Source organism: Punica granatum, chromosome 7 (genome assembly GCF_007655135.1).
Source record: "Punica granatum isolate Tunisia-2019 chromosome 7, ASM765513v2, whole genome shotgun sequence".
Lineage (NCBI taxonomy): Eukaryota > Viridiplantae > Streptophyta > Magnoliopsida > Myrtales > Lythraceae > Punica > Punica granatum.
Genome location: NC_045133.1, coordinates 2573425 through 2598928, shown reverse-complemented (window position 1 = coordinate 2598928; position 25504 = coordinate 2573425). Strand labels below are relative to the sequence as shown.

General features: G+C 40.6%; 5 protein-coding genes across 7 annotated transcripts; 3 read left to right on the top strand and 2 right to left on the bottom strand.

Moving 5' to 3' along the window:
* The first annotated feature begins 741 nt into the window (after window positions 1-741).
* LOC116214724 (piriformospora indica-insensitive protein 2-like) lies at window positions 742-3052 on the top strand. The gene is made up of 2 exons (XM_031550160.1): window positions 742-1147; window positions 1619-3052. The coding sequence occupies exons 1-2, from the start codon at window positions 875-877 to the stop codon at window positions 2822-2824; spliced, it is 1479 nt and encodes a 492-aa protein (XP_031406020.1). The 5' UTR covers window positions 742-874; the 3' UTR covers window positions 2825-3052.
* On the bottom strand, window positions 2895-7735 carry LOC116214723 (DEAD-box ATP-dependent RNA helicase 51). Its single transcript, XM_031550159.1, has 13 exons — window positions 7577-7735; window positions 6979-7478; window positions 6462-6647; window positions 5822-6007; window positions 5498-5581; window positions 5036-5077; window positions 4763-4834; window positions 4340-4639; window positions 4105-4143; window positions 3915-4019; window positions 3696-3764; window positions 3483-3608; window positions 2895-3303 (listed from the first exon to the last, which is right to left on the bottom strand). Exons 2-13 carry the CDS (start codon window positions 7447-7449, stop codon window positions 3121-3123), a joined length of 1863 nt encoding a protein of 620 aa, XP_031406019.1. The 5' UTR covers window positions 7450-7478; window positions 7577-7735; the 3' UTR covers window positions 2895-3120.
* A 3216-nt stretch (window positions 7736-10951) lies between these two features.
* LOC116214306 (kinesin-like protein KIN-8A) lies at window positions 10952-14347 on the top strand. The gene is made up of 7 exons (XM_031549715.1): window positions 10952-11980; window positions 12119-12392; window positions 12488-12538; window positions 12634-12726; window positions 12814-13179; window positions 13311-13988; window positions 14102-14347. The coding sequence occupies exons 1-7, from the start codon at window positions 11157-11159 to the stop codon at window positions 14126-14128; spliced, it is 2313 nt and encodes a 770-aa protein (XP_031405575.1). The 5' UTR covers window positions 10952-11156; the 3' UTR covers window positions 14129-14347.
* A 151-nt stretch (window positions 14348-14498) lies between these two features.
* LOC116214308 (protein Dr1 homolog) lies at window positions 14499-17780 on the bottom strand. Of its 2 annotated transcripts, none has more exons than XM_031549717.1 (6): window positions 17529-17780; window positions 17347-17409; window positions 16177-16266; window positions 15450-15544; window positions 15043-15111; window positions 14499-14896 (listed from the first exon to the last, which is right to left on the bottom strand). In XM_031549717.1, the coding sequence occupies exons 2-6, from the start codon at window positions 17399-17401 to the stop codon at window positions 14735-14737; spliced, it is 471 nt and encodes a 156-aa protein (XP_031405577.1). In that variant the 5' UTR covers window positions 17402-17409; window positions 17529-17780; the 3' UTR covers window positions 14499-14734. The 2 variants fall into 2 exon arrangements, with proteins under 2 accessions (XP_031405577.1, XP_031405576.1); XM_031549716.1 differs by having other exon boundaries at window positions 14499-14899; window positions 17529-17779.
* Window positions 17781-19962: 2182 nt separating this feature from the next.
* LOC116213869 (putative phospholipid-transporting ATPase 9) lies at window positions 19963-25504 on the top strand. Of its 2 annotated transcripts, none has more exons than XM_031548979.1 (11): window positions 19963-20566; window positions 20976-22315; window positions 22527-22601; window positions 22690-22966; window positions 23056-23144; window positions 23237-23345; window positions 23535-23744; window positions 23892-24017; window positions 24109-24207; window positions 24289-24480; window positions 24594-25504. In XM_031548979.1, the coding sequence occupies exons 1-11, from the start codon at window positions 20171-20173 to the stop codon at window positions 25248-25250; spliced, it is 3570 nt and encodes a 1189-aa protein (XP_031404839.1). In that variant the 5' UTR covers window positions 19963-20170; the 3' UTR covers window positions 25251-25504. The 2 variants fall into 2 exon arrangements, with proteins under 2 accessions (XP_031404839.1, XP_031404838.1); XM_031548978.1 differs by having other exon boundaries at window positions 19965-20566; window positions 22491-22601.

Genomic DNA, 25504 nt, shown 5'->3' with positions numbered 1-25504 from the left:
TGCCTTTGCCCCCAATAATATCTTATAGAAGTCCAGATAAAGTTTTTTTTTTTTAACTTGTCTCGTCAATTGAGATGGAAAGAATATTTTGAGTTTTAAGAAAATCAAAGACTGATATTAAATTATCCTTTTATAAGATAAAATTATCCCCTTAAATAAATTATTAGCAACTTAAAACTTAAATCAAATACAGTAGAAGATATCCTTGCAATTTATATGTAACGTCTTCTATATCCTTATTCTCGGACAATTACAGGGACTATTTCTGTTCGAATGTCAGCTTGACCTAGCCCACGAAGTGTGTTATTGGTATATTGCCCCCCAAGTAATATTCCTGGCTTCGTCCCTGTCTTTCCTTACAATCCTATCTAAAAAAAATTTTATGCATCGGACCAATATGAGCCACTGGTTGCCAAGTCCAGAGAGATTTTCTTGTTCTTGAATGTCTACGCATATATATATATATATATATATATATATATATATATATCCATGTATGAGGAAAAGGGTCTTAGTGTAGTAGTACATGGAATCGACTCATAACCAAGATATTCATGAGGAAATGGGGTCTTAGCGTAGTAGTAACCGACTCATAACCAAGAGATTCTTGATTCAATTTTATAGTAGAACTTATGTTAATCTCTTTATTTCACTTTATTTTTTTCCTAGTATTATTAGACCATCGACATAAAGGCCTTCTTAATAAATACACACCAGGATGTCTCCATTGCAACAGCTGATCTCATGCCCATATTTATTTGTCTATTTCTGGCAAAAGAAAGGGCAAATCAAACATCATAAGCTGCCTTTCTTCTTGGTCTTCTTCTCTTATCCTCTCTCTTTTCTGTCTCACCCCTCTCCTTAGACTTTGCTAATGGAGAGAGCTCAGATACCTGCCATTGGAGCTCAACCCATGCTTCCCTTCATCTTCTTCTTCTTCTTCTTCTTCTTTGTCATCGGAAGCTTGTCGGGTTCTTGCCTAGGACAACATACCGAAGATGAATCAAACAGCTCAGCTATGGAGGTTACAGCTCCCATGGACAGCAGACAGAGAGAGGCTCTCTACTCTGCAATACAGGGCTTTGTTGGGAAGTGGTGGAACGGGTCGGATCTTTACCCGGACCCTTGCGGGTGGACCCCGATCGAGGTACTAGAAAAAACATACAGTTTATTTTTGTGAATATTCTTCCTTTCAATTTCAGGGTTAGGACTAAACCGACTTTCAAACAAGAATTACTCCTAGCCAATAAGTCAATGATATTTCGTGATATGACAAAAAAAAAAAAGTAAAAGTAAAAACGTCAAGGTGAAGCTCATCAAGCTTTATTATTTGCTAAGTTTGGTCGTTGGATCACGAGATTGATTTGATCAGACTTTTTTTCTTCCTTTTCTATGATAAATTTTTTTTTGTTTTCATGGCTATGATTAAAAAGAAATCTCAAAATGGAAATATTCCCATTTCAGTTTACAATATTTATATGGTCACCTTCATGTGTCCTAAGCTCATTCATACGTAATAATATGTTGACCAAAACTTTAAGGATATATGCATATATACACATCACGAAGACTATATATATTAGTTTCGACTTATAATGTGCATTTTTCCAAAATGTAGGGAGTGTCCTGTGAAGTCTACGATGGATTATGGTACGTTAGCCGGTTGAGCGTCGGGCCGATCTATGAGAACTCGCTTCGATGCACCCGAAACCCAACTTTCACGTCCCACCTGTTCGATCTCCGCCGCCTGACAGCCCTCTCCTTCTACAAATGCTTTTCCTCATCCCCCCATGGAGCGGTCACAATTTCGGACCTGCCTTGGGAGAGGCTCTCGAGGAATTTGGAATCCTTGGAGTTCAGGCTAAACCAGGGCCTGACCGGAGCTATCCCGGCATCCCTCAGCCACCTACGGCAGCTCAGGTCGCTGATAGTGCTCGAGAATGGGTTCGCCGGCGAATTGCCGGCCGAGATAGGGAACTTGAAGAGCCTGAAGCGGCTGGTCCTATCGGGGAACCGGTTCACGGGTCGGATCCCCAGCGGCTTCGGTGGGTTGACCAACCTCCTGATAGTTGACTTCAGTCGGAACGGCCTGTCGGGGTCAATCCCGTTGACTTTTGGTGGGTTGACTTCTCTTCTGAAGCTTGACCTCAGCGGTAACAATCTTCAGGGCTTCCTGCCGGATGAGATCGGGAATTTGAAGAATCTAACGTTAATGGATCTTGGGAGAAACAACTTGTCTGGTGGGCTTAGAAGCCCAATTCAAGAAATGGGCTCTCTGAGGGTGCTCATGTTGTCGAACAACCCGAAGTTCGGTGGCGACCTGACCGGCGTGAATTGGTCCAACCTGCGGAGCCTCGAAGTCCTGGACCTGACAAACACTGGGCTCACAGGCCCTATACCGGAGTCCATCTCGGACCTGAACGGTCTGAGACATTTGGGCCTCGGGTGTAATTCTCTGTCGGGAACTCCTCCGGCGAAGCTCTCTTCTATGCCTCGCTTGAGTTCCCTTTACCTGAACCGGAACAACCTCTCGGGTAAGCTCATGTTCCCCAAGTCCTTTTACAGGAGAACAAGGTGGCGGTTCAGGGCGGAGGACAACCCGGGCCTGTGTCACGAGGCAGAGGTTGCCATTCCATTCGGAGTAAAGCAGTGCCTGCTGGAGTTCAGTGGTCGTACAGAAGTTGTGGGGAAGATGAGATCAGAAGAAGAGGATTTTTACAGGAAACCGCAGCTCGAAGTCTCAACGGGGTATAGAAACTTTGATGTGGGACTCGTCGCGAGGGAGGTGCTAGTAGTAGTGGCTACGGTTCTGATTATTTGCTAATGGAAGTAAGAGAAAACCCAAAATACTCCGGCATCTGGGAGGTACTAGAGGTGTAGCAAGTCGAGCGGGAAGAATAATACAACTTCAAATCGATATTCGATAAAGAAGTGTTTATCACTCCATTAACGTACAATAGCAAAGGCGAAACGAATGGACTTTCAGTCTGTTGATAACTGATCAATAAAATTACACATCGGGGACACTGGATACAGTTGAACTCTGTCACTATCGTTCGTCAAAACTAAACAGCCTAGCAAAATTGTTAAGCAGAGGATGCACCAACTGGGTTTGAGAGGCTAATACCTCACAAACTGACGTTTAACATCTTCCCCTCTCTGCTTACCATAAGGATTGCTCTCACTAAACCCGTGTCGGCTCCCTTCCACTTTTCTTGATTTCTTCCTGAACTTTGAAGCACTACTGTCTATGTTGAGGCTCACCTTCGGAGGGCTTGAGAAGCAGAACGAAGCAGCAACTGCCTGCTCAAATGTTCGTTTTCATGAAAATGTGATTAGGGAAAAAAGAAACAATTACAATCAAATTATTCATCAACAAACATGTATTTCTTCATAAACTTTGGCAAATTAGGAATTTGCTGTATAGAGCTCTTCGAATGCAAGGCTGTCTATCACATCCCACAAGAAAGAGAGTGAGTTACCTGCAAATCGAGGCGGTGGACATTGAAGATATCCTTCATCGAATGTGAGTTGTATGCTAATATGTAGGATCTATATGCATCTTTAGCTGATTTGTTCAGATAATAGTTACTACCCACAATCTTCTCCTGCATCATTCCAATCACATTCAGTCCAAATTCCTTCATAAGTACTCAGAAGTAGAATAAACTCAACCAGACGAGAGACACAAGTACCAGATGAGACTGAACGTTTGCTAGCTTTTTCTGATCGAATTCATACTCTTTCACTGGAACTTTCGCTGCCTGCCAGGGAAAACGAAAAACATAGAAAATGATTCAAATCTTTCATGACACTTCATAGTGGCTTAAAGGAAAGAATTCCCTGTTTGCTTTGCAGCCATTATGGAGGCTACGAGATTTACAGATTTATTTGCTCCAGTGACATGAAAGTACCTTAAGGTAGTGAAGAAATTGCAACTCTTCAGGAATCAGGAATAGCAAAGCATTCCCCTTGCTACCTTCTCCACGAGCTGTTCGGCCCACCCTATGAATATATTCCTGAAAGCACACCGCATATTCAATCAGTAGGCAAAACTAGCTAGGATTAAAACTAGAAAACTTCAAGTAACGTAAGAAAGGGCACCTTTGGTTCATCAGGAGGGTCATATTGAACAATCCAGTCCTGCAGAAGTCCAGAATATCAAAGACAGAGTAAGGGAAAAAAATATAAATATTCAAACCCGCAGTAAGTAAGAATAATATGACTGAGACACTGCCAAGTAAATTACAGACCCTTTTAATCAGAAGTTTGCTACATAAGCAGATCTGGTTCTAACTAGGGTACAGCATTTTAATTTTACAAGGAAAATACGACATACCACAGCAGGAATATCCAGTCCTCGTGCAGCAACATCAGTGCAAAGCAAGATTCCCTTTTCTGCTTTGCAGAAGTCAAAAAATGTAGACGTTCGTTTCTGCTGCTTTTGCTTTCCATGGATATCATGGCAATCAATGTGGATGTATCTGAGAAGTTCTGAATGAAACTTGACTGAATTGCATGATGAGAAGAAGACCATAATTTTCTTTGACAGATTCCTCTTCAAGAAGGAATATAGAAGTATAAATCTCTTTGCGCTTGGAATTATGCAGTATCCTTGCTGCAGCCCCTCATTTGTAACCTACACCAATGAAGTCAACTTGCTACTAATTTGAACATATACAAAAGATACACAACTTATACGGAGTACAAAGCTGCAGAAGAGAGCAGAATTAGATACAAGTCAGGCAGATATAGTATTCACCTTTCTCCTCCCATCATCCACATCAATGTAGACTGGAGTTGTTTGAAATGACAAGCGGGCAAGATCCTCAACCTGCAGCAAAATCGAGAAGACAATTAGCAATTTAGTCCTTCCATATCATCTAATCAAATAATTCAAGCAGGTAACTAGATCGCTGAAAACACTGCTTTATGTGCAAGCAATGGAGGAGTTTATTAAATGATCATTGAAGAGAGACATGCTAAGCTAACAAATATCATCAAATAATGTGGTGCTTAATTAGAGTGAACATACCTTCTTAGTTTGGGTGGCCGAAAATAAAGCTGTCTGCCTTTGCTGCGCATGTAATAGAAACTTAATCAGCTTGATGAAACTAAGTCATTGGCAAACTTAAATTATCACCAACAGAATTAGATGACAGTATTGGAAAAATCAGCAACAATATTAAATAATATTTTTCATAAATTCGACGTAGTTGCAACTATAACTGGACCTGCAAGTCCAAAGTACCCACTCAGTTGTAACAACTTTTTTAAGACGCAATGACTGCAACAAATAATAGTATAAATCCAATAAGTAGCTAGATACATATACAAAGACTGAGTGCCTAGATACATATTAGTTGGGATTCAAATCTTCAAGTGCAGTAAAGACATAAATCCAATAAGTAGCTATCTAGTAAATGGCCACTACCAAAATGAATCCAATTTCATGAATGATCCCTAAAAGTACAATAACAGTCAAAACACAAAATACCTTGGGCAAAATTTTGATAATCTGCTTCATCTCTTCCTCAAAGTTGTCTTCCAATATTCGATCAGCTTCATCGATTATTAGGCACTGAAATGCATCAAAATACGAGCTAAGAGTCCACTAAAACACAAAACGATATTGCTGTACCTTCACATAGCCAAAATAAATTCTTTTTCAAGTGATTCCTAACCAATTATTTTTCTAGGGAAACCAATGGATAGCAGAAAAGGACAATACCACTAACAAAACCAAACACAAATAAATGCCAACGCAAACAAGGCCTTCAAATTTATCAACTTTCTACTCTAATAGTTTATCAACTATTACCTTCAAATTTTTAAATATGAAGCCCTTGGTATTTTGGAGATGATCGAGAAGTCGACCAGGAGTTGCCACCAGTAGATTTACTCCTTTGACAATGCGCTCAGCCTCAGCTCTCCTGGCTGCACCTCCAATAACCAATCCAAGGGTTTGAGAGCGATTCTCGAGAAGCTCCTTCGCCACTGCATGTGTCTAATTGGTGCAAGGAGTGCGCGAATGTATCAGCAGAAGATCAAAAAGTCCGAGAACATATTTTACAGACGAAATATTGGAAAACAAACTGAAGCTAAAATATAATTCATATTTTACGTGGAAACTGGAGACACTCTTTTAACTGTTCTACATTCTCAGAGACAGTAGCATTATATATCTCTTGACATTGTTTTCTCTACAACTGATTTCTGAAAGTTGTTTTCACTTTTCAACCGTTATCACCCAATTCACTTGTTCAGTCATTTTCGATAATTCTTTGTTGGAACTTTTTAAGATGAAGTAGTATAACAACAGAAACCAATTGCATTCCAGTACAGAAAGCAAAATCTAAACTAAGCAGTTGCTATAATTATTTCCACACCAAAAAATAATCAATATATCAGCTGAAAAAGCCCTCGTAGTAGGAATAAGGAACAGCTTCGAGAATAATTACCTGGATGGCAAGCTCTCTTGTAGGACAAATGACAATCACACCCGTTCCATTACGAGGACTGAAGCAAATGTTATGTAAAAGCTCCACAGCAGGGATTAGGAAGGCCAGCGTTTTTCCAGATCCTGTCCTAGCAGCTCCCAACACATCTTTGCCCTCCATAAGTGGAGGAATTGCTCGTGCTTGGATCTGTATTTGTCATTGACTTCATCAGGTATAAAATATTTTACAAGAAAAGATTTTTAGCATACAATGAATGCTAAAAAAGTATGATGGATGTTGTTAATATGACCGTAGTACACTAATATTAAAACAGCGAGTTCTCTATCCCCAGCAATGACCTTGCAACATAACTTTCCCTGCCCCGGAAGCCCAATATAGCATCATTACTAATAACCTCACCTGTTCACCAGCTGGTGCAAATTTCTCGTAAACACATTGAAAGCTGCAAATTTCCATCCTTTATCGCAATAAATTCAATCGAGAATCAATATGAAGGAACAGATGATTGAACACAGACCTGAGTCATATAATGAAAGCCCATATCCTTGATTGCATAGGCAGTATGCTCAGATAACCCGAGTTCATCAAAAGAAGCTGTGCTCATTATCCCACTACCACTCGTCTTCCCTTTCTTCTTCTTCTTCTTCTTCTTCTTCTTCTGCTTCTCTTCCTCACTCTCCTCCCTCTCTTCTTCATTCTTATCCTCCTCCCCGTCATCTCTTTCATCATTCCCACCACCGTCATCATCTTTATCAGCTTCTACTTCGCCCTCCTCCTCGTTGCTTGCCTCATGAACCTTCTTCTTCTTCTTATTCTTCTTTTTCTGCTTCTTCTGCTGTTCGGACACCCCGCCATTCATTACCTCTTCAGCCTCAGCTTCAGCTTCCAGGGGGACTTGGCTGGGGTTCCCCTGCGAAGGATTTCGGCGCTTCCGCTTCCTCTTCTCCATCTTCACCTCCCGCTCCGGTGAGTTCTCCGGTTCCACCATTGCTACTGCCAAAATTAAGACTTTTCTTCCTGCACTTGCATACCATCAGGGGAACAATCAATTGCCAATTAGCAGGGCCACAAAAATCGACAAATTTCACAGAAACCATAAAATCAAGACCCGTCACCTCCTTCACTTCAGCTGGGCAGTGACAGAGAGAGCTGGGCAGTGACGGTACGAGCGGCTGCAGAGGTGGTAGAGGCTGCAGTCGCTGAGAATGAGGGCAGAGAGGAGAGGGGCAGGGGAAACAATGAAGGGTCGGACCCAGAGACGAGAAGAAATCGAGGTTTGAGGGTTTAGGGGGTTTAGGGAGACGGAGATGGGCCCAATGGGCTTTCGGAAATGGGAGAAGAATCGATCGGGGCCCGTGAGGTAACGTATATGGGCTTTTGAAATAGGTCTTATTTAGGTTTCTTTTTTTTTAAATATATATATAAGGTAGATTCATGAACTTACTGCAATGAAAAAAATTTATTATAACCACATAATTTTGTCTCACGGTTTCAATATAGACATTAGGCAGATGATTCCAAACTGAGGAAAAATCTCCAAAAACCGAAAGAAAAAAAAGGGAAAAGAACATTGATGGACTAATAATAAAAAAGAAAAGAAAAATAGCATGAGAGATTGCATCTGAGGGGCTTACAGGAGGGAGGTGGTGGATCAATGTCGATGATTGTAGCAGAACAGAAGGAGTTTGTGTTAGACGAAAACAGGATCTGAAATGAAAAATATTATAGTGCGTTTGGTTTCAGAGTTAAAATAACTTTGATTTTAATTGTGAAAAGGAACAGATGTTATGTAGTGTGTTGAGTTAAAGTAAAAGCTAAAATTTTTAACTTGAAAAATGTGTATTTTTATTGTGTAGTGGGTTGAGTTAAAGTTAAAGTTAAAATTTTTGTGATTTTAACCGTGAAAATAAACGGGCCATTACTATTTTGAGCTCCAAATCCGTGTAAAAGCATTATTTTTGGATTTTGATCCTTATTAGAGCGTGGCTTAAGGGGCATGCATAACATAAAACTGATAGAAGATACCTTTGTCTAGAGTTCTGTGATTTATTTGAGATTTCAGACATAGAAGAATTTTATAATCAATAAAGTATTGTGTTTGTTTCGGAAATCATCCAAAGAAATATTACATTCATTGAGCTTTAAGTTATTATAATTTTGTTTGACTTTAGAGTTTAGACATCGGCAAGCTCAATAGGATCACATAAATAAACGGAAAAAAACCAAGATAAAGCTTGTTTTGGCAAACATATTTAAGACAAAAATAAAAAGGATAAAAGTTGTTAGTTTGGGCTGCCATTATTCTTCCCAAGAAAGAGGACAAATACATGCTTTGTCATAATTCGTCCAATATGAATTGATTATAATCAATCGGCTATCTAGCATGTAATGATTATGCATGATTAATTGTTAGGTTCACCTGTTTTCTGGTTTTATTTTATCGGAAAATCTATACATTCAGTCATCTAAGTATGGCTATTTTATTTTATTTTATTTTATTTTATCTTAGTACTTTTTTTCTATTTTTTTATCATTTACATCATATTCTTTGCATACTTTTCTATTTCGACCATTTTCCTTTTTCTTTGTTCATTTACATCTAATATATTTGATTACTTTTTTGTTTTTGTCATTTTATCATTTTTTTATTAGGAAAATTTTAACTTTAGTTTTCAACCTTTTAAAATTATTTTTATCTATTTTTTTAATATGAAATATTTTGTTTCTTATACTTTTACTCCTCGAATTCCCATAAAAATGTCAATACGACATTTTTTTAAAAAATTTAACATTTACTATTTTAATTTTCAAAAATGAAACGAAATATATCAAAATAATGGAAGAAAAATTCGCGAACCTACTTGAGAATGAGGGGAGGCGAGCGTTTAGGTAGCATGCAATCCTAGAAAGGGCAATAGTGGTTTGGTTGGGAGAATGAGTACTCGAATTTGCAAGCAAAGAAATGGAAAAATATAGAAAAATAAAGTTGATTGTGGTTCGATAGCCACTAACCACACCTATGAGTTTGGTCGTGACATACTAAATAAGGACGTGGTGCCCTTGATGCATGGAATAATGTTGCAGAGTGTAACCTTGGCCGCAAGTGTAAGCCTAAGGTGACCTCTCATATTGTGGTAATGCCCAATGTCATCCCTATCAGCTGCCTCTCTCCCTCTCAATTTACTATAATTTTGAGTAGGTTCACAAGTTTTACGTTATTATTTTAGTTGTTATTAATTTTTTTTTATATTTTTTAAAAAATAATTTTAATTTCAAGTATGTCATGTCAATAATCTTTTCATAAGCCGATTGATAGAAGTATGATGAGTAAGAAATTTACCGAGGCAAAATTAACAAAAGCAAAAAGAAATAGCAAAAATTGTTAAGGACCAAAATTTAAAATTTTCCTAATAATTATTTTGATAAAAGGATATAAACAAAAAAGTAGTCAAAGGTGTTGGATGAAATTGAACCAATAAAGAGGAAAAGCATTAAAATAGAAAATAGTTTAAAAGTATAAAATGTAAACAATAAAAAAATAGAAAATAGATTAAAACAGAAAAATAATCAAATCTAGAGGACCAAATGTATGGTTTTTCTTATTTGATCAATTTTTTATTTTATAAAAAGTATTACAATTTTTTCTATAATGATTTTATCAAAAAGCAAGATGCAAGCAGTTACTTTCATTTTTCACAAATTCTCAACCAAAAATAAGATGAAAGTTACTCGTGGAAAATTGTAATATATCATTTTCTATTGCTTTTTTTTCCCAGTACGACAATGATAATATCGCAAAAATATTTAAAATTAAAATCACATGTTACCCAAAAAAATTGAAATCACATATAATGCAAGAAACGAAAAATTTTAAAAGAGATAATAGCTATATTTCAAAAATAGAAGTAAAATTTCTCTCAACAATCAAAGCAAATTAATTTTTCATCCGAAAAAGATTATACGGAACCGATTGAATTATGAGTTACTAAAGATTATTCTTTAAATTTCTCATGATCATTCGCCTACCTATATATCTATCAGGGGCCACAGAAATACGACACGTGTACATTTTTTTATAATCAAAGGCATCCTTAAAATTCACATATGGATATATATGATAGCTCTCAAGCCTAGACTTTGCTTATACTTTTGAGAAAAGATTTTCACTTTAATTATTCACAAAGAAGGAGAAAATATTCCCGGTGGGACCCGCGCTATAACGAAAGTGACCGTTTGAGTTTTGAGTGCATCTGACACCGTTTGACCGTTACGAAGCAAAAGTCTTGCCATTCAAAAAATACACTACGAGCACTCCAACTATTTCTTGTTCCAATCAAATGCTAACGCATATTGTATTGGAAGAAGCAAAAATCGGGGTGGCGACAGCAGCCCCGTTCAAAAGTGTATCTCCCCGCTTCACCATCAGCCGTCCATCTCCCTCCATCCGACGGCTGAGATGTTCCGGCAATTAATTCCAAGATCGCAAAACCTCCCTTACCCCTCTAACCGGTTGCCATAGCAGCTGCCGCTTCTCCCTTCTCTGCTCGTTCTCCCCTTCCATTTCAATCCCAAGAAGCAGTTGCTTGGATCGATTTGCGGGCAAAGTTTCGATCTTTCCAGTGGAGTAGACCGTTTCACGACCCGGGTCGGCGAGAAAATTCTCCTGGCATGTTTGGATGGTGAGGAAGTTGTAGGATGCCAGTCTCGACGCGGTCTCAGATCACTGGACAAGAACAGGATGAGTCGTGCCCGGAGCCAAGAACCAGGGCCAAGACCCGTCAAGAAAGGGCGCAGGTGAATCTTCCTACGAGGAATCCTCACCATGGGTTGAAAGAGAAGATGAGGGAGCTAACCCTCCTATATGAGCAGCAAAAGCAAGCTAGAAATGGCAATTTTGGCAACTATTGCTCTTCCAGGCCCGAAGACCAGCCGCCTCGCTTCTCGGCCCACCCGAGCGTGGACCCTCTTGGCTCCAACAAGAAGGAAGATAAGGCTCTTAAAGAAAACGGCACCGATTTGAATGCGAGAGGGCAAGTGATGAGGGAGAACACAATGACTCATTCAACTGTCACAAGAACATATGTGTTGCCCCAGCCTCGGGTTCAACACAAAGCCGATGACTCGAAGGAGAATTTGGCGGCAGGTCCAGAGAAGATCATTGGGTTCTCAACCTGCCCTCCCCGAAAGATGGGTGCAACGGTGGCGAGGAGGCTCTCCTTGGGAGGGGGAGGGCATAATAGGAACCTTCAAGAGACAGAGAAATTAGAGGCTGGAAGGGAGAAATCTCAGCCCGGTGGGAGCGGGATTCTTGTGTTTGTGCGGCTCAGGCCAATGGGCAAGAAGGAGAAGGAAGCGGGATCAAGGTGCTGTGTCCGAATTGTGAACCGAAGGGATGTTTACTTGACGGAGTTTGCCAACGAGAACGACTATCTGAGGCTGAAGAGGCTCAAGGGGCGGCATTTCACCTTCGATGCATCATTTCCTGATTCCACAACGCAACAAGAAGTGTACTCCACGACGTAAGATTTTAAAAGACTCCGAGCCGTTTAATCTTATACTGCTGAATTACTCCTTCAAACTCGATTCTGATGTGCTTTGGAGCTGTTCTAATGGTTTATATCTGATTAGAGAATTCCATCATTTACTTATGTTCGCAGAACAGCAGATCTTGTAGAGGCTGTCTTGCAGGGGAAGAATGGTTCTGTGTTCTGCTATGGAGCTACAGGAGCAGGAAAAACATACACAATGCTCGGCACCATGGAGAACCCGGGGGTCATGGTTCTGGCGATTAAGGATCTCTTCACGAAGGTCAGACAAAGAAGCTGCGACGGGAATCATGTGGTTCACCTATCGTACCTTGAGGTCTATAACGAGACCGTGAGGGACTTGCTCTCCCCTGGGAGGCCGCTCATTCTCAGAGAAGATAGACAGGTATTGGATAGAATGAGAATTGAAAAGTCGAAGCTTAGTTTACTTCAAGTGATCTCCGATTGACTGTCGACTGTTTTGTGGTTCTTGTTTCATAGGGGATAGTTGCAGCTGGTCTTACACAATACCGAGCTTACTCTACTGACGAAGTAATTCCTCACTCGCATTCGGAATATTCATTATCCAAGAAATGTCAAAAACTTAACTGTAGAACCTTAGATTTTTCCTTTTGTGTCTGAGACAGGTAATGGCATTGCTTCTGCAAGGGAACCAGAACCGAACCACCGAACCTACACGGGCTAATGAAACCTCTTCTCGATCCCATGCCATTTTGCAGGTGACTTTAACTGTAACACACCACAGGTCGTTTATGGTTCAAACCTGTGTTTCTTAATTTCCTTCTTGTCCTTGAATGACAAACTAGGTCGTAGTTGAATACCGAGTCAGAGATTCTGCCATGAATGTTATAAATCGAGTTGGGAAGCTCTCACTGATCGATCTTGCGGGGTCAGAGAGAGCCCTTGCCACAGACCAGAGAACTCTCCGGTCGATCGAAGGGGCTAACATAAACCGATCACTTCTCGCATTGAGCAGCTGCATCAATGCTCTAGTCGAGGGCAAGAAGCACATTCCTTACAGAAACTCAAAGCTCACGCAGTTGCTCAAGGATTCCTTGGGAGGGTCCTGTAATACTGTGATGATAGCAAATATAAGCCCGAGCAACCTCTCGTTCGGTGAGACTCAGAACACACTTCACTGGGCGGACCGGGCCAAAGAAATCCGCACTAAGGTTCGTTCTCTGTTGTTTCTGATGCTTTCTTGCATCAGAGGCAATTCGGCCACATTTTCACAACAGTAGGAGTTTGGCTCTTGTTCTATTCTCTAAACAAGCTTTCCTGGTGATTTCACGGTCCTTTTCAGACATGTGAAGCAAATGAGGAATTACTCGAAGTACCAGAAACTGAGACCGATCAGGCAAAGCTTTTGTTGGAGCTGCAGAAAGAGAACCGAGAATTACGAGCACAGCTTGCACGGCAGCAACAGAAGCTCCTCTCTCTTCAGGCTCAGTCCTTGGCTGCACAGTCATCTCCAACCCCATCCTCTGTGACCTCTCTGATGACACCTCCAACAACGGGCAGGCCCAACGAGAAAAGAAGAGCCCGGCCATCTTTCTTATCGGGCGCCTGTTTTACACCGGAGCTGAAGAAGAAGGGAGCAGAGGAAGCAGTTGTTAAGGAACTGAAGCAGACTGTGAAGGCCTTGGAGGGAGAGATCGAGAAGATGAAGAGAGATCACGTTTTGAAGCTGAAGCAGAAGGACGATTACATAAAGGAGCTAATGAAGAAGAGTGAAAAACCGCAGATGAGTGTTGGAACGGAAGGGGTTAAGAGGGTGATTGCAAGGGCTAGCTTGCGGCCAAAGGAACCAAGCACGGGCGAATTGAAAAGTCCAAGCCACCGGTTCTGTTCACCAGTTCCCACAGCTAAGAAGCGGAGCTTCTGGGACATCACGACTGGGAACAGCCCTTCCATTAGTGGGAGGAAGACGAGAAGCCATGTTGTCTCGGAGCATGCTGCTGCTCCTTCTATGCTTCTCCAGGTACGTGCAAAATGGATCTTGTACCTTTCCCATTCCTTTGCTACTTGAATCTGTCAAACTCATATCCGAACTTACAAGAATTCAACAAACCTGATGTTGTTTGATTAATGCAGCCGGGTTTTGCTCGTCGAAAAGCTTGAACTTCTAAACCAACTGGAGATGAGAAGAAAAGGACTAGAAGAGTGGAACAGATACTACAATGGGAGAGTGCATTTGTATCTGTACTTGACTAAAGATTTATTGGGCAATTTTAGCCTTCTCGTGTAAACAAAATCACTTGTTTACTATGTTAATTGTTCTTCGAAACGATGTAACTCATAATCATAGTCCATTCTTCTGCGCGAGTTTTCTTTCTCCGACATGTCAAATCTTTCTTCTCGTCCTGTCAACCCAACTTACAATCTGAATGGGCTCGGGCATGATTTTACACGCAATAAATTAGACCGCAGTATTACCCGCAACAAACTAACTGTGAGATCTGGTTCAAAACAAAGTGGAAGATTGAGCAGAAGAGCAAATGGAGCTCACAAAATAAAGCTATCATTAATTACACTGGGACAAGGATCCATACATGAGTACGAAGTTGGAGTGCATGTAGAGATATCGACACAGGCCACGCTATGTAGCCCACCTTCCCGATAGCTTTTTTGTACAGAAAAGCAATCAGAAGCGAGTATAGATAGACACCAAGAGAGTCAAGGAATCCTTCCTACAAATCGGGAACTAAAAGGGTTCCTAAAATCAGCTTAGCTCTCTACATTGGGGTGGTCTGCTTCCGGTTGCTTTGGGGGTGCTGCCCCGCCATTCATTCTTGCACGGGCTTCCGCAAACATCCTCTGCTGTTCCGCTAAAGCTTCTTCCTCAGTCATCTCAGCCCCATTGCTCCATTTGCCGCCTTTCAATGAATCCTGCTGAAGAAGGAAAAATTTTAAATAAAAATCCATAACTCTGGATGTGTTTTACAAGGACAGCACTAAAGAACAGTATGTACAAGCTCCATTTAATTTTATCTTATTTGAGATCTTAACGAATTTGGGGACACCAGGGAAATTACCATGGTCTCAAGCTTGTGCTGCTCGTATGCTGCATAAACTTCTTCAATGTACTCCCCAAATCCGAGAACCTGAAAGGTAAATCAATATTGCACATACTCTGGTAAATCAACAAGTCTTACAAGATCTTGAATTTACAAAGAAGAGGGTTCCTGCATCTTAAATGTCCTGGGATTCAGAAACCAGTAAAATTGGCAGTGATCTGCTAGACTTGTGACATATTTTCCCTTCTCAATCACTAGCAGACCAGCCAGTGTTAAAAGTAATGCTATTAGATGGAAACACCACGGAGAAATCAAACAAGAATGGCACTCCTCCGCACAATCAGCCCCACAAAGAAAAAGGTTACACATTCCACAAGTTCAAATTACTACTAACAACTCTAAGATATGGAGACAGATGAACAAACCTCCAAAGCTTTGAGAACGTGCTCAGGAGCTATAGTTCTCTTTTCCTCTCTGTTGCAGACTTCATTGGATTCGGATGATACAAGATTGATAAACTCTGCCATTACATCATTGAGACCAAAAGAGTGTCAACTATAAAGCAAACTGAAAATCTAAAGAAGTAACATTGTTAAGTAAAAAGAATTTGATCGTTCAAATATACGCAAGGGACTGATGATGTATCCAAATAGCAGTATACACTTTTGACAAGATAAGAGAGGTCCATATTTTCATCTTACCGAACCAACTGCAGTTATAATAACAAGCCATATGACACTATAGTAACAGCATCAAGCTTATCAATTGAGCCAGTGGACAAAAGGGTAAATAAGAGTGTGTTTGGATTGAGAGTTGAGTTGAGTTGAGTTTTGGTTTTAATTGGTTTGTAATGATTGTATTGTTGAATTATGAGAAAAAGTGTGAAAAAGTAATAAATAATTGAGAGAAAATAATGATTAAGTAATGATTGTGTTGTTGAATTGTGAAAAAGTAATGAATAGTTGAGAGAATTTAATATAAAAAATTGAATTGAATGGTTAAAAGTATTTAAAAAATAAAAAAAAGTAATGATTGTGATGTTGAATTGAAGATAAGTGGAGTTGAGTTGAGTTGAATATTATTCCGAAAACAAACATACCCTAAGACTCTCGTGCATTTTTCATTTACAAATAAATTTGTAATTTTCCTTACCTACACAACACTCGATCAAAAGATCTTGGGCATCTCTCGCAACACGTACATCAGGGGGCAGCATTTCCTTGATAATTTTGGTCATAGTTGCTGCGACAAAAGTATTACAGATTTCATCAATTACAAAACCAATTGGAGAAGCCAGATAACGCTCAGGAACAAACTAAAATAGCAGAGGATAGAGATATCATTAATCAACAGCACAAATTTATTATCAAACAATACCATAGACATGACTGAGAATCCCAAAACCAGTAGGTCGAAACAAGATTACAGTGGGCTCCAGCCCAATTTCAACCCAAAAAAAAAGAAAAAAGAAAAAAACATGAGGTCCTAGCCACGTAAGAATAAAAGGCAAGCCAACCAAATTTCCATAAGCAGATTAACGGAAATTCAATCCCGCATTTCTTTCTGTCGGTGAACAACTAATCCCAGATTTTGGTTAAGCCAACAAGGTACAAGGTTAAAACCAACAATTAATCAATTATGCCAAGTGCGAAAACCACTTTTCTCTGATCTCACTTAGGCTATATGCCGAGATAGAGTTTTCCCAAAAGAGCCTAATACTATGAAAATGACCGATTCCACGAATCTAAAAACCAGTAGGTTGAAACAATATCACAAGGTCCTCGCCAGGTAGCAATAAAAGGTAAGCATAAGAAGATTTCCATAAGCTGATAAATGCAAATAATCCCGAATTGTTATTATTATTTTTGGTCGGTGGACAAATTATTCCCAGATTTTGGTGAAGTCAACAAGGTATGAGATTGCAACTGACAACCAATTAATTATGCCGAGTCCGAAAAAGGTTTTTCTATAATGTCATCCAGGCTATGTTCCACGGTGCAGTTTCCCCATTCACAGTTAATGAGCCTGATATAAGCATTAGAAGATTTATCAGTGCCTTCAGTTTCAAAAGTATCCCCCACAAATCCAAATAATCTCATCACAAGAGAAAATCATAAAACCCAATCCGAGAAAATTTAATTTAGCAGTCTCGATAATTCCATCCTCGACAAAGGGGCAAACAGGAAAAGCAAAAAAAAAACCCTAAATTTGACAATTCACCCTCGAAATTATGCGACAACGCCAAAAGACGATTTCTTGCAACCCAATAAAAACATAAATCAAAATCGATCCAAACGCTGATAAGACTTAAGCAAGCCATACCTTTCGGAAGTGAAGCGTCCTCCTTCGATTTCCCGACTATATCCATCGGGTCCATGGCTCAACCTTCGATCAAAATCCCAACTTATCAGCACAAATTGCTCCCAAAACAACAACTGTGATAGCTAAAATGATCACGGCAACGAAACTACGAGAAAAAGCACGAATATTGACGCGAACAGTACCTGATTCTCGAACCGGACGGGCACCGACACAAACGACGGCGAAAACTCCGACGACCACCGAACCTACCGACTCGAAGAGGCAACGATCTGCAGAGATCGAAGAACAATACTAGGGATTTAAGGATTCAAATCGCGAGGCTCTTCAAGATAAGGTCGCGCGAGTCCCTCTTGCAGCCGATTAGGGCAAGGAAATCAGAGCAGAGAGCGCTCTCCGAAGTGCGTAAGCAGGTCGTTCCGCGTATCACGCGCCTCTATCGCGCGTGGGTTGACTTTCCCCTCTGTAGGGATTGGTTCGGTGTCGAAGAGGTTTGGCCACGCGCCCCTGAGAAGCGTGAGGAAGCTTTATATCCTCTGGCTTTGCCTTTCCACATAGAGCTTGCTTTATTTGCATTATTATTATTTTCTGCTTATTATTATTTTTAATCATAATTTAATTTTCATACGAGGATGAGAATATTTTGACCAGTTCCTGGAAAAAAGGACAAAAATTACAACTAGTAATAGTAACAATAATGTGAACTATAGAAGTATATGTACTCCTAAAAAATGTGCATCAAAATCCTTCTAACACTATTTATTTTCCCTACGTTGATGCGGTTCTTAATGTAGATTGATCATTAATATCTTATCGATCGCCAGTTCAGACTAAAATGGTATGCGATCGACCACAAATTTGTTTAACTAATGAAAGTACATCAATGAAATGTCCATATAATGCTATTAGTTATCCCAATCTATTTCTAATTCATTTGATCGAAATCAATCTATCTATGGCATTGCAAGGTACTAATCAAAGATGAACTTAAATTCCCAAAATTCTTGCTATCCATTGAGTCATACTTATAAATGTGCCTCAGCAAGAATTGCTGAAACTCGATCGAAATAAATCTATCTATGGCGTGCAATGCATCAAAAATGACAATTTCTTATTTAAAATTTTTGCAAATATCGGTATCAGTTGTTATATAGATTAACTCATAATAAATCTGATCATAGTTAATCTATATCTATGATATCAACGTGTAATAAGAAATAAAACTTCTAAACTATAAAAAAAAGAGAGAGAAAAAAAAAACTTCCGACATTTGCTTTGGATGTACAAACTAGAGAGATTAATGGCAATAATAAGGATGATTTCTTATGGGTCTGGACTAAGATTGAAAAAATTGGGCAGGAGATAGTCCGGCCCAAAGGAAAAGGGCCCATCTAACCGTCAAACTTGTAACGAGAGAGAGAGAGAGAGAGAGAGAGTCAAATTCACAGGCAGCGTTTGGTAGTCAATTCAAGTGATCAAATTATTGATTTCCATGGCCATTAATCACTTGTCGTGGCGGACTATAGAACGCAAAGTTAGTTCTACATAGACAACTCGAGAGATTACTTGTAATATCAACACTAATCTAAGGCATTAATGGACTTTTGGCGAATTTTATGTCGATACTGTAAAACTAGAGTGCTGCAATTTCCATGATATGTGTGGACACGGTAAATATGTTTTCACTGGAACAAAGACAGGCAATTTACATGCCTGTCTTTGTTTTTTGTTTTTTGTTTTTTGTTTTTGTTTTTGTTTTTTTTTTTTCTGGTCTTTCTCCCAGATTTGTCTTTCCTAACTGTCATCTTAACAAACTCTCCCTCTGTCCCATAGCATCTCTGCCCGAACATTCCATTTCTTTTTTTTTTCTTTTTATATATATATATATGTAGTCAGCTCCCCCTTCCACTTAATTTGATATCTCCCCATTACTTTATTCCTCTTCTAATCCTTTTGGATTTTTTTTTAATTTGTCCTTACTTAAAAACGAGTTTACGAATATAGCGTAATGATGCATATTTTCACCTAGTAATCAAAGAGGTTTCGAATTTGATATTTACGATGGGATTACTTGTGTCCCTTTACTAGTTATTATGATTTTTATTTCATTGTGCTTGATTTATGGGCATCTCTTGTGACCGAAAAAAAAAATACGGTAAAATAGTAAAAAACGGATCATATGAGGTTCCAGACAAATCAAAAAGAAAAAATATACATAATGAATTCACATAAAATAAATACAATACAAATATAAATAAGTTGTCCTAATGACGTGACCATTTTCGCACCGAACCATATAGACCCCGATAAAAATCGGGCAGAGACAGATCCCCAAATCATGAAACCATCTAGATCTCCACTCCAAACTTCATGGAGAACTTGTCCTCCACTCCAACTTCATTTCCAATCAATCTATCAGCACAAAGAAATCATACATTCACAATCATCTCTTTTGTCTCTTTTAGCTTTCCATGTTTTTTTTTTTTGGTGGGCTTGAAAGAAGTAGTTGGAGTTTTTTTTTTTTGTCATGTGGATTATATCTGTTTGTCACCTCGCATGCACTTTCAAACCTCCCCCTTCTTCCTTTCCATCTACAAGTCAAAGTAAAGAATGGCAGTGAAGAGTGAGGAAGAAGACCAGAAAAAAGTCCCTTCAGTGCCCAAATATCTGATTCGGGCATTCCTGGGAATCCATTTTCCCACTATTTCTCCAATCCCGTAACTTGGGTCATGATAAGAGGCCAACGGGCATTCCGCATTCAATGAAAAGCTTCGATCTTTCGAGCTGGGAGCAGCAGTTCCAGTGATGTGATAGTAAGGCTCTAACAATGGCTGGCGGGAAGAGGAGGAGGAGGCACCATTTCAGCAGGATCCATGACATCTCGTCCGGGAAGGACTCGTTCCGAGACGAGCATTTCCTCATTGGCGGGCCTGGGTTCTCGAGGATCGTCTTCTGTAACGATCCCGAGTGCGTCGAGGCAGCTACCCTCGGGTATGGAGGCAACTATGTGAGGAGCACCAAGTACACACTAGCCACGTTCCTTCCCAAGTCACTGTTCGAGCAGTTCAGGAGGGTCGCTAACGTGTACTTCCTCATCTGCGCGTTGCTGTCGTTCTCCCCGCTCTCACCATACTCAGCCGTTAGCACTGTGCTCCCTCTTGTTGTCGTGATAGGGGTCACGATGGGCAAGGAGATTGTCGAAGACTGGAGAAGGAAAAGGCAGGTAAATACCGATTGATCTTCCTAACTAGAAACAACGCTAATGCTTCATTCAATTGGGGGGAACTCCATTACATTGTAACAGTAATATAGGATAATGTTCACGGAGTGATTCGTTAAACCATTTTCGACATACTTTGCCTTTTTGATAAATCCCATGTTTCTATTTGTCTACCATATCTGTTTCTACGCCGCCGCAATCCTATTTAGTCATAAATGCACCTTTGCACAAGCTTGAACCTTTACGAAAACCGGTTACTTGATACGGAATTGGAATATATATATATGCTGTGCCCAGTTTCGGCTCTCTGCGATCCCCTGTTTGTTTATGCCCTGTGTTATTCTAGGTTTGGCCTCCACATGAAAACGTGTATATTTGATGATTTTATGAGCATTTCTGCTTATTGTATCAGGACATTAAGGTGAACAACAGGCAGGTTAAAGTACACAAAGGTGATGGAGTCTTCGATTACACCAAATGGAGGGACTTGAAAGTTGGAGCAGTAATTAAGGTCGAAAAGGATGAATTCTTCCCCGCTGATCTGATCTTGCTCTCTTCAAGCTACGATGAAGCAATCTGCTATGTGGAGACCACGAATCTCGATGGAGAGACCAACCTGAAGCTCAAGCAAGCCCTCGAGGCAACCTCGAACTTGGTCGAGGATTCGAGCTTTAGGGAATTCAAGGCCATTATCAGATGTGAGGACCCGAATGCAAATCTTTACTCCTTTGTTGGGAGCTTAAATCTCGGGGATGAGCACTATCCCCTAACTCCTCAGCAGCTTCTGTTAAGGGACTCGAAGCTTCGTAACACGGACTATATTTATGGAGTTGTTATCTTCACTGGTCATGACACAAAGGTGATTCAGAACTCGACCGCTCCTCCATCTAAAAGGAGTAAAATCGAGAGGAGAACGGACAAGATTGTTTACCTATTATTCGCAGGATTAGTTTTGTTGTCCTTCGTAGGCTCCATTTTCTTTGGGATTTGGACAAGCAATGACATAGAGGACGGAATGATGACGAGGTGGTACTTAAGACCCGATGACACTGCGATTTACTATGATCCAGAGAGAGCGGGGATTGCGGCTGTTCTGCATTTCCTGACAGCCGTAATGTTATACAGTTATTTTATTCCGATTTCATTGTATGTATCGATTGAGATCGTTAAGGTGCTTCAGAGCGTGTTCATCAACCAAGACCAGGATATGTACCATGAGGAAACTGACCAGCCAGCCCGAGCTCGAACATCGAACTTGAATGAAGAGCTGGGGCAGGTCGATACAATTCTCTCTGACAAAACAGGAACTTTAACATGTAACTCGATGGAGTTCATCAAATTTTCTGTGGCAGGGATCTCTTATGGCCGCGGAGTTACTGAGGTTGAGCGAGCCATGGCAAGGCGAAAGGGGTCTCCCTTAGAGGAGGAGCAAGGAGGAGAAGCTGAGGATTTAGAGGAAAAAAGTTCGATTAAAGGGTATAATTTTCGCGATGAGAGGGTCACGGATGGGAATTGGGTGAACGAGCCTCGTCCGGATTTGATCCAGAAGTTTTTAAGGTTACTTGCTATCTGTCACACTGCATTACCAGAAATTGACGAGGAGACTGGACGAGTTTCATACGAGGCCGAGTCACCCGATGAGGCGGCCTTCGTGATTGCAGCGAGAGAGCTAGGATTTGAATTCTTTGAGAGGACTCAAACGAGCATCTCTCTGCATGAACTGGACCCTCTAACAGGAAAGAATGTTGAAAGGTAGAGTTAATTTCAACTAATTTCAACTCACACAAGCTTCTTTTTAATATGATCTTTCGAACTTTTATATAGTGCAAAGCTTCTTGTCATGCTTGGAAGTTCTAATGGATATCCTCTGCAGAGTTTGGAGTCTATCGAAATGTACAGTTACAGAGAGTTGATTTATATGTTACAGATCGTATAGCCTACTTAACGTCTTAGAGTTCAGCAGCTCAAGAAAGCGGATGTCGGTGATCGTGACAAATGAGGAGGGGAAGCTTCTGCTACTCACTAAAGGGGCGGACAGGTTTGTAAATTTGGAGATCATCCTAAATTAAATTTCTTCGTGCCATTGCTGATCAAATGTAGTATTCTGCTCTGTTTCGATTGGACAGTGTCATGTTTGAGAGACTCTCACGAAAAGGGAGCGAGTATGTGGAACAGACAAAGGAGCATGTCACTAAGTATGCTGATGCGGGCTTGAGGACGATGGTGCTCGCTTACCGTGAGCTTGCTGAAGATGAGTACAACGAGTTCAATAAGGCATTTACTGCAGCAAAGAACATGGTGACTGCAGATAGGGATGAGCTGGTTGAGGAAGCTGAGGAGAAGATTGAGAGAGATTTGATCCTTCTCGGTGCCACGGCTGTCGAGGATAAACTTCAAAATGGCGTGAGTATTGACTATTGAGATAGCGGAGCTTGAAATGACTCGGTGTTGTTAATAACTGAATCTCTCTTCACTTTGTTTACAATGCGCAGGTTCCAGATTGCATCGACAAACTTGCTCAAGCAGGAATCAAGATATGGGTTTTGACTGGAGATAAAATGGAGACTGCAATAAATATCGGGTAAAATTATCTCTAACTACTTTGGCACCTCATCAACAAACCTGAATGTGACCATAAGAATAAGAAACAAAATGTCCATTTGCTTGTTGCAGATTCGCCTGCAGCTTGCTCAGGCAAGGCATGAAGCAGATAATAATAAACTCAGAGACATCGGAAGTTAAAGCAATGGAGAAGGCAGAGGACCAGTCAGCCATTGATGCGGTACCCTTTTTTCAGTTTTTAACATAGTATCTAATCACAGTTGCTGTTAGAAACCGCAACTTCTAGTTACTTTTAGTTATTGTTCTTTCCGATCTTCTGTTCAGTCTTGTTCTGAATTCCATATATCGATTGGTTTAGCAGTAAACTTTTTCGATAGGCAGCTTGATCGTGCTCTTTGCTCCTTATCAGGCAACCAAGGCAAGTGTCCTCCATCAGATAGCAGAAGGCAAGGCATTGCTCGATGAATCAAGCGAAACTCCCGAGGCTTTGGCCCTCATCATCGATGGGAAGTCTCTCGCTTATGCTCTCGATGTAGATGCAAAAGACAAGTTCCTCGATCTTGCCATAGGATGCGCCTCGGTGATCTGCTGCCGTTCATCTCCCAAACAGAAGGCCTTAGTAAGTTCCCGGTTCTTCATGCTGTGTCACTTTCCTTCTATTCACCTCCTCTATTCTTCTCTGTCGATTCCTTTAATTGTCAACAGACAAGCTGAAACTGTTACATAGTACTTCAGTCATGAAACAATGTTTTCTTAAATTGCCAAGGTCACAAGGTTGGTCAAAGTCCGAACAGGTGGGACCACTTTAGCAATCGGGGATGGGGCGAATGATGTTGGGATGCTCCAAGAAGCAGATATCGGAATCGGTATCAGTGGCTACGAGGGAATGCAGGTAATTAGATGTTCATTTAACGAAACTTATAAAATTCAGTGATCTCTATATACTGACTAAATGATTCTTCTTTGGACTTGGAACATTTCAGGCAGTTATGTCAAGCGATATTGCAATTGCACAGTTCAGGTTTCTCGAACGATTGCTCCTTGTGCATGGACACTGGTGTTACAGAAGGATCTCATCAATGGTATGGATTATGAGCTTCTTTGAGGTGCCTTAAGTTTGATCGTTTTTGGGAATATATGCCAACTTCTTTTACAATCCACAGATCTGCTATTTCTTCTATAAGAACATAGCTTTTGGCTTCACCCTCTTCTACTTCGAGGCATATGCATCATTTTCGGGACAACCCGCCTACAATGACTGGTATCTGTCTTTCTACAATGTGATCTTCACGTCCCTTCCGGTTATAGCCCTCGGAGTGTTTGATCAGGACGTCTCAGCCAAATTATGTCTCAGGGTATGTAGGCATGTTACATGTGTTGCGTTTTCCATTGCAAAGTAGGAAAATTCACCAGAAAGAGCAAATTCTCACTGCATTCTATTTGGTTTGATGTTCGATATACAACACAGTTCCCTCTCTTGTACCAAGAAGGCGTCCAAAACGTCCTATTCAGCTGGGAACGGATCCTCGGGTGGGCCTTTAATGGGGTCGTGGCAGCTACCTGCGTATTCTTCTTCTGCGTACGAGCAATGGAGACTCAGGCATTCAGGAAAGGTGGGGAGGTAGTTGGTCTCCAGGTCCTCGGGGCAACCATGTACACCTGTGTTGTTTGGGTCGTAAACTGCCAGATGGCCCTCTCGATCGACTACTTCACCTACATCCAACACCTCTTCATATGGGGAGGTATAATTCTATGGTATATTTTCTTGTTAGCCTATGGGGCTGTAGACCCCGATGTATCAACCACCGCCTACATGGTCTTCATCGAAGCCTGCGCTCCTTCAATCACGTTCTGGCTTGTGACCATCTTCGTTCTGGTCTCGTCATTGCTCCCGTACTTCATCTACTCCGCATTCCAGATGAGGTTCTGCCCCATGTACCATCAGATGATACAGTGGATAAGGAGTGACGGTCATTCGAACGACCCCGAATACTGCCAGATGGTCAGGCAGAGATCACTCAAGTCCACCACAGTTGGTTTCACGGCAAGGTTGGTGCATTCAAGGCGGTTTGAAGAGAAGTCCAAGCCTTCTAAGCAGTTTGAGGAGAGGCCCGGATCACAATGAGACAACATTGTCCCCATTTCCGATGTAGATCATCCACTATTAGAATAATTAAGGTTGAAGGAGCGAAATTAATGAAGCTTAGATTGGGCTTCTTTTTTTTTTTATCGGAGGAGTCGCCATTATATGAGCTTGAGATACAAATTTTTCATGTTTTGGAAGCTTGAAGAGATCTTATCGTTATTCTTTAACTTTGCTCTGTGGGAGTAAACCCGAAATTCCCATTGAATATATAGAGCGCAGGACTTATAGCGGAA

Bases quoted from the DNA above. Each gene is read 5' to 3' on its own strand.
- LOC116214724 (XM_031550160.1), top strand. From the start codon at position 875: ATGGAGAGAGCTCAGATACCTGCCATTGGAGCTCAACCCATGCTTCCC. The intron at 1,148-1,618 runs GTACTAGAAAAA...TCCAAAATGTAG, and splicing joins GCGGGTGGACCCCGATCGAG to GGAGTGTCCTGTGAAGTCTA.
- LOC116214723 (XM_031550159.1), bottom strand. From the start codon at position 7,449: ATGGTGGAACCGGAGAACTCACCGGAGCGGGAGGTGAAGATGGAGAAG. The intron at 5,582-5,821 runs GTAATAGTTGAT...GATGCATTTCAG, and splicing joins TCATATTTAAAAATTTGAAG to TGCCTAATAATCGATGAAGC. The intron at 4,835-5,035 runs GTATGTTCACTC...ATTTTGCTGCAG, and splicing joins CGGCCACCCAAACTAAGAAG to GTTGAGGATCTTGCCCGCTT.
- LOC116214306 (XM_031549715.1), top strand. From the start codon at position 11,157: ATGCCAGTCTCGACGCGGTCTCAGATCACTGGACAAGAACAGGATGAG. The intron at 12,727-12,813 runs GTGACTTTAACT...ATGACAAACTAG, and splicing joins GATCCCATGCCATTTTGCAG to GTCGTAGTTGAATACCGAGT. The intron at 13,180-13,310 runs GTTCGTTCTCTG...GGTCCTTTTCAG, and splicing joins CCAAAGAAATCCGCACTAAG to ACATGTGAAGCAAATGAGGA.
- LOC116214308 (XM_031549716.1), bottom strand. From the start codon at position 17,401: ATGGACCCGATGGATATAGTCGGGAAATCGAAGGAGGACGCTTCACTT. The intron at 15,112-15,449 runs GTTTGTTCATCT...TTTACCTTTCAG, and splicing joins ACGTTCTCAAAGCTTTGGAG to GTTCTCGGATTTGGGGAGTA. The intron at 14,900-15,042 runs GTAATTTCCCTG...TTCCTTCTTCAG, and splicing joins AGCACAAGCTTGAGACCATG to CAGGATTCATTGAAAGGCGG.
- LOC116213869 (XM_031548978.1), top strand. From the start codon at position 20,171: ATGGCTGGCGGGAAGAGGAGGAGGAGGCACCATTTCAGCAGGATCCAT. The intron at 22,316-22,490 runs GTAGAGTTAATT...TATATGTTACAG, and splicing joins ACAGGAAAGAATGTTGAAAG to ATCGTATAGCCTACTTAACG. The intron at 24,018-24,108 runs GTAATTAGATGT...GGAACATTTCAG, and splicing joins GTGGCTACGAGGGAATGCAG to GCAGTTATGTCAAGCGATAT.